Source organism: Phalacrocorax carbo, chromosome 15, assembly GCF_963921805.1.
Source record: "Phalacrocorax carbo chromosome 15, bPhaCar2.1, whole genome shotgun sequence".
NCBI classification, from domain to species: Eukaryota; Metazoa; Chordata; class Aves; order Suliformes; family Phalacrocoracidae; genus Phalacrocorax; species Phalacrocorax carbo.
In genome coordinates this window covers 1143036-1153711 of record NC_087527.1, presented here as the reverse complement: position 1 = coordinate 1153711, position 10676 = coordinate 1143036, and the positions used below count along the sequence as shown (strand labels likewise).

Here is a 10676-nt window from a genome sequence, read left to right as displayed (position 1 = left end):
GCCGCGCTGGGCGTCACGTGCTGGCCCGGCGGCCCCGGTGGCGGAAGTGACGAAGGCTGCCGGAGGGAGGGGACGGCGCGGCGGGGCTGCGGCCGGCGCGGGACGCGGCACCGGGAGGTCAGGGTCCCGCGGCTGCCAGGACGGCGCGGGGGGGGGGGGGGGGGGGGCTGCGCTCTGGAGGGCCGTGCCGCGGAGGCGCGGCGGTGGGCGCCGTCCCGTCCAGTCCCGCGGCGGCCAGAGAGCGGCCTGGGGCGGGGGGGCGCCCGGGGGAGCAGATCGGGCCCCTGGCCTCGCTCCTCGGCGTTACGAACCCGCCGGTAACCAGGTTAACGGCCGTGACCGTGACCGTGACCGTGACCGCGAGGGCGGGCTGGAACGGCTCGGGGTTTATCGGCCGCCCTCGCCCCTGTGGGCGGGCGGCTGCCGGCCCTGCCTGCCCGGGCGCCCCGGGGCCGGTCCTGCCGCCAGGCTCCAGCCCGGTGGGGCTTCTTGCACTGCAAGTTTGAAGGTTTTAGAGAGTTTATTTTAACAAAGTTCGGACGTACGGGGTTTTTTTTTCCCCCCACCGTGCCTTTGTAGCTCGGTAATTGAACCGGCTTTGGGAAGAGTCCGTCTGCAAGCTCAGTGCTTCAGCCTGGTTGAAAGGCATGCTGTTAAGTTCCTCCGCCTTCTGATTTGGTGTAGAAGTACAGTTACGAGGAGAAGAGCTGGTATTTTAATAATGGAGCTGTAGTTTTACGAAGAAAACCTTATTCCCACTGGGAATTTCCAGTACAAATGCGCTTCTGAAATGGTAATTTGTAAAAACAAAGATCCTCCTTCGAAATACGCTTCATTTTAAATGAGAGGTGCGGGAAGGAAAAACGTGGCAGTTGATGCAGCTAAAACAAAGTCACGCAAACCCGTGCCTCGAACAGAAGTGCTTGGGCGGCCCGTAGCCCTGGCCTCCGCGGGGCACAGCTCCGCTGCCTCGGTGTGAAATCCTCCCGCTCTGAAATTCCAGCGTCTTTGAAAGACGTGGAAAAATACATGCCAAAGAGGTGGAGTGACAAAACCAGAAGATGTAATTGGCAGTGGGCATAAACCTGGGTATTCGTTTTCGTGCATTTGACACGAGGTTCAGAAGTTATTCCTGAGATATCAAAGAAACAATTGTAGAGAGCTCTCTGACAGGGGTGCTGGTAGAAGAGGTCGTTACTAAACTTCTAGTCTAATGCTTATTAAAATTTGTACCGTGCCTGCCTTTCAGGTGCAGCGTTCTCAGCCACGTGGTGGTACAACATCCTTTGCTCGAGTGCAGAGTGTAGGGAATTGTTTTGTAATGACAACAGATCCGTGTTTGCTTTTGTTTCCATCTTAGATATGCAAGATGTCCTTAACTGCCTTTACTCAAAGCAGCTGAGAAGAACTGGAATTCAAGATGAGAACCAACAAGGTGTACAAGCTCGTCATACATAAGAAGGGTTTTGGTGGCAGTGGTCAGTATCTCCTGGCTCGTAACAGTGAGACCAGCACTGTCTTACTTAACTGAAAGCAATTAACTGATTTATTGATCTTTTTAACGAAACAGTGAGGATGGAACTTTGCGTGACAAGCAGTATTACCAGCCAGAGTTCGGAGAACTCTTTTTTAATAGCGAGATAGAGCAGGATAAAATTGCATTTGTCAGAACAGAATGAGATCGTGCCTATAAAATGAAATTGCTTGATTCATCCTCTTCTCCTTTTCTTGTGTCACTTTTGTTTTAACCTTGGATTTCAGTCACTCTTAATAAGTGACAGACAAGTCAATGATTTTTGACTGAGTGTAGATGTGTTTCTGTGTACTAAGAAAAATGTAATTTATTAGATTGTTCACAACTTCTAGACTTAAAATCAGCATGTTTAATAAAGCTTAAGATTCTATAGATATCTGCTCTCCTGCTGATGCTCGTTATATGAAAAATACAAAAGAAGATTCCGCTCACCTAACTAAGGCACGTTCTTTTGCTGAACAAATCTTTTGTGAAAGTTCTGTGATATGAAAGGAAAGGTTTTGCCCACAGGAGTGGCCAGGCTGTGGTGGCTGGAGAGGAGCGCTGTCATGTAGTGCGTTGCTGATGTGCTGATCCTGGCCTAGCGTGCTAACGTAGAGTAAGCTGTTGCATATGAACATGCAAGCACCTGTGTTTGGTATATATCTGTTTACTGTTCCTCGTTCCTTTATGTCTTGTAGATGATGAACTGGTGGTGAATCCTAAAGTATTTCTTCAGATCAAGCTGGGAGATGTTGTGGAGATTGCACATCCCAATGATGAGTACAGGTGAGTTCTGGTTTTGCTGCCATCAGTCAGCGTGGTTAGAGCACTGAAAGGGCATGTTTGCGTGCAGTGGCTTCTGGAGTGAGAGGCTGTTAGAGATGATATCACTTTGCCTCAGGATGCTGCCGTGTTTTTTTCTGCCTGAAGAAAAGTGAAGATAATAACTATAATAGGAGCTCTTCCTTGAATTTTTTTTTAATTCTTTGTGTTTGGCGTTAGTTTGACCTTTCGTAGGGCAAATGGCGCCTGATTATAGGCCAATGTCTTTATCCTCTTCATAGAGCTGCTGTTACCTAATGATTGTTCTTCCATTCTGTAGTATATCCTGGGCAAAATTAAAACTTCCTGGTCAGCTATAAAAACACACCTTCTTATGTGAAGCTGTTCTTCTGCAGCCCGTACCTGAAAAGTAGGAGTATACTTGTATGGGGGCCTGAGAAGTTCCTGTGTGACCTACTTTCCCATTTAGGATGTCATCTTTACCTAAAGAGTACTTTATTATTGTAATAGGTATAAAGAACAGACAGAAAGGATGATGTATTAAGCTTTCTAGAAAATACTAATGTTTATCTTTAGCTTACCCAATGCTCTGTGTTACTGAACAGTTTAGAGAGAATGATTGACCAGAGCAGGCTCTGCGGGCGTCTCAACTTGTCTACTTTTCTTCTTTTTTTCTTTTGTACGCTAGTCCCCTGCTTCTACAAGTGAAGTCACTTAAGGAAGATTTGCAGAAAGGTAAAACTCTAGATGGATGGCATGCATACTAAAATCATAGACAAAGGTTATGTGATTGGGCTTTACCTATGATTGACCGATGCATATATTTTAGCTTTGTAAGAGAGTCAATGCTTTGTCTGTTTAGGAATGGAAGGATTATAATTTTATCAGAAAATGAATAGCCAATTTTAAATCTGCTTTTGGCTGAGTAATGTGAGGTATGGGTTAAAGAAAATCACCTTCTTAGCCATAGATTTTTGTTTCTGCATTCTGACTGGCTGTATTTCTTTTCTTCTTGCAGGAATTAATTTGGCCTAAACTGAGTTTATCTCACCTACTTTGATTTTAATGACTCTTAAATTGGGCAACAGGTGAAAGAAGCGGTTTTCTTTTGCCGAGGTCCTAAGTGTTTCATGCTAATCTCACCGAATTGCTTTTGTACTTGTAAATCACTTGAAACCTTTTGGGGGTGTTCACTTCCCTGTTGTCCTTTCTCATTTTTTTGGCAGAAACTATAAGTGTGGATCAGACAGTTGCACAAGTGTTCCGACTGCGGCCATACCAGGACGTCCATGTGAATGTTGTTGACCCAAAGGTGTGTGGCTTTGCAACTCTTTCCCATCTCTCTCTTCACTTAGGTGAAATCAGAGCCCTGTGAATTTCCTTCCACAGTAGTATTGGAAAAAAAGGCATTTATCTTTTATTGAAAGGTATTTAGCCTCCTTTCCTAAGAAAATGAGGCTTGGGCAATCGAACTCATTGTTATGTGTCTCTTCTCTCCCTACCGTCCCTGCTGTCTTTTTGAAGTCTATGGATCAGCTTCAACATAGCTTGGGAGAAATTTAGAAACCTAAAATATCTTTACATTCCAGAAATTCAGGATAGCCAGGCAGAGTAAAGAGAAACAGCAAGTGGCCTAGTCAAAAGAAGAGCCATGGCACGGATTTGCATTATCTGACACCAGAAAGCCCTGTAAGAGACATCTCTTGTAAATGTCCCAGCTATCAAAAGAGCTTCAGTCAGAGCTTACATGCAGCACAAGACGAAAATCTGCAGGAAACAAAGCTTCCTTAATGTCATGAACTACAGAAGTAATTTGTTTTACCTGTGCTTCCAATTTGCACTGAGACTTGTAGTACAGATTTAGTGGTCACATTGTGCAGTGTCTTGCAGCTCACAGTAGTTCCAGGTATGTGCACAACTTTGGCAGTTATTCGGATGGGACTTCCCTTTTATCTTACATCTGCTAGGAGTGTTGACTTGACTTAGAATGGCCCTCCCTGTGACGTTTGGTTCTTAACAGAACAGATTGAAGAGGGCTACTTAGAAACAACAAGTAAAACCTGAGCACTGTTTTCCTTCTCTTTACTAGGAGGTGACCTTGGACTTGGTTGAGCTGACCTTTAAAGATCAGTATATTGGGCGCGGGGATATGTGGCGGCTGAAGAAAAGTTTGGTAAGGCCTCTGCTGTCCTTGTGTGTTGGGTGGAGGAGATTATATACCTTCTCCTTTGCTTGCTGCAAAAGAAAATAAGTGTTTTACAAAATACAGAAAGAGACCAGTATCAGCAGCTCCTGAGGAATTTATGCTGTAAGTGGTACATCAGAGCTGGAAAAATGGGTGTAAATGTGTTGCAGCAAAAATTAATCCCATGATTTCCTACTCCATTGCAGGAATGTTAATTGCTGATGTTGAGGGGTTTTTTTCTTATGTTCTGAATTTTAATGTTTTACTACATTTGGAGGGAATTGATTCCAAATGTTTTTCAAGTAGGGGTATGCTAAAGTACCCCCTCTCCGATAGTACCTCTTGGTAAGCAGCTATTAGAATATTTTGTTTCTGGATCTCTGAAGCGCAGTCTTTGGCTCTTCGAAGTGCAGTGAATTAGGCAGATGATCCCAATAAAAGCTTGTATCTGTTAAAAACTATTTTCTGTTGTCTGTTGCAGAGGTTCTGTAGGCTGAGATATCAGTAGTGAATATGCTTGGTGTTTTTTGTGATTTTATAGCAGAAGTCAGGCGCCTGAGTATGAATGTTTGGGGGGGTTGTTTTGTTTGTTTTTGTAAATTGGTCTGCTCACTCTGAGCCTACCGTTCTATTAACACGTGTAACTCTTCTTTCTTAGGTCAGCACATGTGCATATGTCACCCAAAAAGTTGAATTTGCGGGTATCAGGTCAGTGCCTCCTTTGAGGGCTTACTGTTACGTATGACTTCAGATTAATGAGTTCAGAGTATCCCACTGGAGAATATTCTTGGAAAAAATGCTTCATGTTTTATTGCTCTCTTACTCTTCTACAGATTTCTGTCTGCATCATGGGGTGGGGAAAGGCTTCTATCTGATTTGGGGTGGAAGAAGCTAATGGTAGGACAGCCAGCCACACTTGTTGCTTCTGATGAATACAAAATAATTTTCTTTTTACCTCTTATAATATTCCTCCCTTCCCAAGATGTATTAATAGTTCAGATGAGGGTTACTTTAGTTGCTGTTAAGATGAAAAAGGGACAAGAAAATGTGCAGATGCAGAGGGAAGCAGCTATTTGACACCTTTTGGATTAAAGATCAGGTTTTAACCAAATAAATTACTCTGTCTTCAAGTCATCCTTGAATGCGGATGTTGGTACATCCCGTATTGCTCAAACGTTGATTTTCTCATCTTCATCTTCACTCTGGTTAGCAAATGTTCTGCACTTCTTTTCTTCCAGGGCACAGGCAGGTGAGCTGTGGGTAAAGAGTGAGAAAGTCACTTGCGGATACATCAGTGAGGACACCCGGGTAAGATTTCAGGGAGCAGGGGAAAAGAAGTTTTTCCCTCCCTTTCCTTGCTGGGTTTCTTGTAATTCTGTCTTGCTTGCAGATGTGTATGGATCGTTTGAATTGGCTGTGTTGTAAGAGGAAGAATGGCAGTAAATTCAGGAGAATGAATGATTAGTGAACTTCAACTCTTCTGTGCTGGCAGCACTAGGAGTTACTCGGGCTGTCAAAATGCCAACTCACTAGAGGGGAAGTTTCCCATGATGCAGTGGAAACAGCCATATAAGTTGCTCGGTAGTTAACTTCTGCATTTGGCCCTCTCAGAGAATGTGCCTTGTTTTAAATAAGATCTTTCATTCCTTTGCAGGTGGTCTTCCGCTCCACTTCTGCCATGGTTTATATTTTTATCCAGATGAGCTGTGAAATGTGGGATTTTGATATTTACGGTATGTAAAGTAACTGACCTGTGTGGTTGTGAATGTGGATGGCAGCAGCTATCCTTTCAGCCCCTACTAGAAAACTGTCACTAATATTTATTTCTGCCACTACTATAAAACTAAAATATCCTGCCTTTGGCCTAGGCAGCGCTCCGAGGTATGCTATGGTGCCCTCTTAGATCCTTGTTTGCGGTGCCATGCTTTTCGGTCTCCATGATTTTCCTGTCCCTGCTGTAGGGCCTGGGTACCGTTGTCTCAGTGATGAAATCAAGGGGGCCAACTGACTTTCATAGTCAAGCCCGTGGAATGGCTTTCTGTGGATAAAAACATGTTTGGTGTTGAGGGGAAGTGCAAGCCTATATGAATCCTGAAACCAGAAACGTGGAGGTCCTGTGCAAAAAGGACCTTCATGTTTTAGATTTCTCTTGACTTTGGCTTAGCGAGGAAGCAAAGATCCTGCTTTAGCCCAGGTAGAGTCAGCTAGAAGTATTAAAACTTCAGGCATTAAGAATGAGTCACTTAGCTGTGTCATTGCCCTATTTTTTTTCTGGCTTAATTCTTCAGTAAACCTCTTACCACTTCCTTTGGCCATGTGTTTAGGCATATGTAACTGGGCAACTATTCAAAACTGAGCAGGGGATCAGTTGTGCATACTATGCCTAAAAGATAGCACAGGTGCTTTCCCAGCATGCTGCGGATGTGTTGGAAAAATGAATTTAAAGGTCAGATCTTTTTGGCAGTAAGAGTCTTGTTTACACTCTCTGAAACATAGTCATGCTTTTTAATCTTTTTATCATCTTTGCTTTAGTGATACTCGCATTCATTATGCACGCAGCTGCTCTGATTCTAATTTAAAAAAATTGTCCTAAAATCTCAGGGTTAAATATACCCAGTAGTTGAAGTAACTGCTGTTGTTTGATGCTTTGGAAATGCTTACTTTGCAGGGGACCTATACTTTGAGAAAGCTGTGAACGGTTTCCTTGCTGACCTCTTCACGAAGTGGAAGGTAAGTAACTGCTTGAGTTCATCCTGTTCGGAAAGAGCAAGACAATGGCATCTTAACGAGCCCGTTGATGTGCCAGTTTGAGGAAGACCCAGGTTGTGTCAGGCCGTGCTGAGATTTGCGGGCCTATGAGAGGTGGCTCCTGGGCATCAAAAGAGTGGTTACTGCAGGTCTGCATGAAATCATATATGTGCCAAGTGATCCCAATACTGATCTGCTGTATCTGCTGTGTTTGTGTCATACGCTTTGTTTGCGTGGAGGCTCTGACTGGACTAAAGGCACTAAATGTGTGATACAGTTGGTTGTGCTTGTGCCCTAACGCACAAGTCTGTTTTACACAATTTGTTTCAGGACTCGGTTCCAAATATTTCCCTGGTACGGTGTGTAATCTGTTTAGTGCTGCTGTCTTTTAGCATGAGGGGAATCCAGGTTGTAGTACATGGGCCACTGACAATGTGCAAGCTTCTTGAAAGCGAGCTGCTTCAAAAACAAAGCCTCCCTACCTCTTACGGCTGAACAGCCCAGAGCTGTCTCCCGTCTCAGTGCGTGACCTGGTTCAGAGCCAGGTACAGCTGCTGTTAGCAGTTGTGCAGCACACTTCCACTGACTTGAGAGTGCTATATCACTACTCAAAAAAAGGCATACATAAAATCTGCAACCTAAATGAAAAGAATAGCTAGACAAGGCAAAAGAGTCCGAAATCCTACATGTGTAACATCTGTGCATAGTACAGCTCATGATGGTCCCAAACGTTATGGAGAGCAGGAGTGTGCCCAACTGATTTGTCTCATTTTCATTGTGCTTTTTCCATTGGAAAGGTGTTATGTGCATTGTCCATTGCAGAGTTATTAGGAGCCCTGCATGACATGTCTGTAAAATGCTTGTTTTACTTTTAGTGCTGCTATACCACGTTGGACATGGGCCTGAGCGATGCTGGGGCTCACGGGGCTTTCCAAGCTTTCGCTTTCGAGGGGATGGCCAGTGTGCTCTTTACAGCTTAATTCCATTACGTGCATTAACACTGTAACTGTTTAGTAAGTTTTAATTGTTTATTTCCGTGGAATTGTTAGGGGCATGTCTCTAAACAGTAACAAATAAGAATATCTAATTGCCATGACTGAGTATAAACAAATTGAGTCAAGTCTCTTTTATTTTTTAAAACAAAAATCTTGTATCTTGCAAATATAGAGAGGAGTTTCTTTAGAGCATGGTAGAGAGTGCTCCTGTTAAATGTGATACAGCCTAGAAGCACAGAATCTACGGGGCAGATCATTATGTTGTTTCACAGAGGCATATGCAGCACTCATGCAGATATATTAATACAGCAATCTACCTTTTTCTAGTTACCTTTGATCCTGGGTGTGAGGAGAAAGAGAGTGTTTCTATATGTATATATACACAGTTTTCTACTGAATGGGACCATTAAGGTTTTCATTTTTTATCTGGTCTTCCTGGATAGGAGAAGAATTGCAGCCATGAAGTGACAGTGGTTCTATTTTCTAGAACATTTTACGAAGCAAAATGTATAGGTATGTAAGTCCTGTATTTTCATGTTTCTGTTTTTAAACCTGTCTCCTTCTCCCTTGGAAGTTGGTCACAAGCTGCTAGTGACTTTTTTCCCCTATTTATTTATGCCTGTGTCCAAAGTATTTCCTACCAAGCAGTGGACACACAGACATTCTTCTGAAAGTACTGCAGTGAAAACCTTACATAGAAGAATATATGGCAAATTTTCCTCATCATACAGAAGCTGTCGTACTGTTTTAATATTGTGTAGGAGGTCTGTTATTTCTCAGAGTTGTTGTTTTTTTTTTTTTTTTTTTAATGGAAATAACAGCTCCTTACTAGAAAAGATGAGTCATTTCTGTACAAAAGCGTAGCATAATAATGCTTTTGCTTCTGTTTCAGATGAGTTTCCTGAAACGCATCGTGCATCGATTCGGCAGGATCACGAGGGAAGATTTTATGAAGATTTTTACAAGTATGTCTTCCTCCCAGTTCGTTCACCTCTTGTCCCACAGTGTATGTGCAACTTCTGTGGAGAATATCGTGTTAGTAACTGTAGGACGTGGCAAGGAATTAAGATAGTGAAAAACATCTCTGCCTGCAACTGGCAGCAAATTGATGAGTAGTCCCCATTCCATCTGTGAGTGCATACCCGTATTTGCTAAGTTAGTCTTCCACGTGCATGTGAGTATTGTCTTGTGTAGTGTTGGGAGTAGTTTTTGCATGAGGCTTGGCTATTTTTCAGACCTTTATGTTCTTGCATAGTTGAAGAATAGATGGTGCCATTGCTGAAACCACAAGTGTTCCCAGTTAGGTACCGGAGCTCATTGGCGGATGGTCACAACAGATGCAGCTGCCAAAGCTGTATTTTGATTCTGAACTTGGACTTGTTAACGATCTTAGTGCTTTGCAGAACAGTGATGCTGTTTGACATACAATGTTGATCACCCATTTAGAAGCGAGGGATTATTCTGGCTGCGGATGTGCCCAGCTTTGTGTGTGCACACACCTTAGTGATTGCTACAAGTATGCAGCAGTTCTAACGTGCTGCCTAGCAGAATGAAGAAACACTCACATTCTTGTACATTCCTTTTTCTAGAGTTTATTCATCCCTTCTCACTTCCTCTTCATAGCTTCCTTTCATGATACTCATTAAGTTGTGCTCTTTCTAGAGTTGTAGTTCAGAATGAGAGACGAGAAGAGTGGACCTCATTGCTTGTGACCATTAAAAAGCTTTTCATTCAGTATCCTGTGTTGGTACGACTAGAGCAAGCAGGTACAAGAATCCTCCTTTCCCGTGCTTTTACCCTCCTCCCACCCCCCTTTCCCCCCCTGGTAGCCTATACAGAAATGATAATTCTTTTTTTTTCCCCTCCTGAACACTTGTCCAGAGGGTTTTCCTCCAGGCTACAATTCTACCTCAGCACAAGGGAACTACCTGGAGGCCATAAATCTTTCATTCAATGGTATGTTATGAACAATGGGTAAAAATATTCAGGGGAGAAACCATTAAAGCAGCTGCCAATAAGTGGGTGTGGACTTCTGTGGCCTGTTCCGTAACACTGGGAAGAGGAAGGAAATATTAGGTGGTGAAGTGATCATTTAATTTTCTGGACAGAAATTTTCTTGTGACTCTCTGGAAAACCAGTGGCTCTCAAATAACGGAGTATTTGGTGTTTCAGGCTTCAGGAACCATTTACAGGGCCTTGTTAGGATGAAACTACTCCTGTGTGTCTATGAGAACCTCTTGGAATAGACATTGAAACTTTAAATTATGGAAGCATTTCAAAATCAGGTTAGATCAAATATGGTTTAGGTGAACATGATCCATCTTTTGTAGCAGGGAGATGGATTTGAGGGGTTGGAGATCCCAAAGATCTGGGTTTTGTGATTCTGTACATCAGGTGACATTCTGCCACCTTAATGGCAGTCTTGTTACTCCCATGGGAGAGAGCACAG

General features: G+C 43.3%; 1 protein-coding gene across 6 annotated transcripts in view; it reads left to right on the top strand.

Annotated features, from left to right (window-relative positions):
- Positions 1 to 8: 8 nt before the first annotated feature.
- DEPDC5 (DEP domain containing 5, GATOR1 subcomplex subunit) overlaps positions 9 to 10676 on the top strand; it is a 47242-nt gene continuing 36574 nt past the window's right edge. For all 6 annotated transcript variants that reach the window (XM_064466354.1, XM_064466353.1, XM_064466350.1 and 3 more), the window contains exons 1-14: positions 9 to 117; positions 1361 to 1478; positions 2215 to 2302; positions 2988 to 3034; positions 3526 to 3611; positions 4389 to 4472; positions 5143 to 5192; positions 5723 to 5792; positions 6139 to 6217; positions 7153 to 7214; positions 8671 to 8740; positions 9120 to 9192; positions 9890 to 9993; positions 10109 to 10183. In XM_064466354.1, coding sequence (XP_064322424.1) covers positions 1421 to 1478; positions 2215 to 2302; positions 2988 to 3034; positions 3526 to 3611; positions 4389 to 4472; positions 5143 to 5192; positions 5723 to 5792; positions 6139 to 6217; positions 7153 to 7214; positions 8671 to 8740; positions 9120 to 9192; positions 9890 to 9993; positions 10109 to 10183 — 946 coding nt within the window. In that variant the 5' untranslated portion in view covers positions 9 to 117; positions 1361 to 1420. The remainder of the gene's footprint in view (positions 118 to 1360; positions 1479 to 2214; positions 2303 to 2987; positions 3035 to 3525; positions 3612 to 4388; positions 4473 to 5142; positions 5193 to 5722; positions 5793 to 6138; positions 6218 to 7152; positions 7215 to 8670; positions 8741 to 9119; positions 9193 to 9889; positions 9994 to 10108; positions 10184 to 10676) is intronic.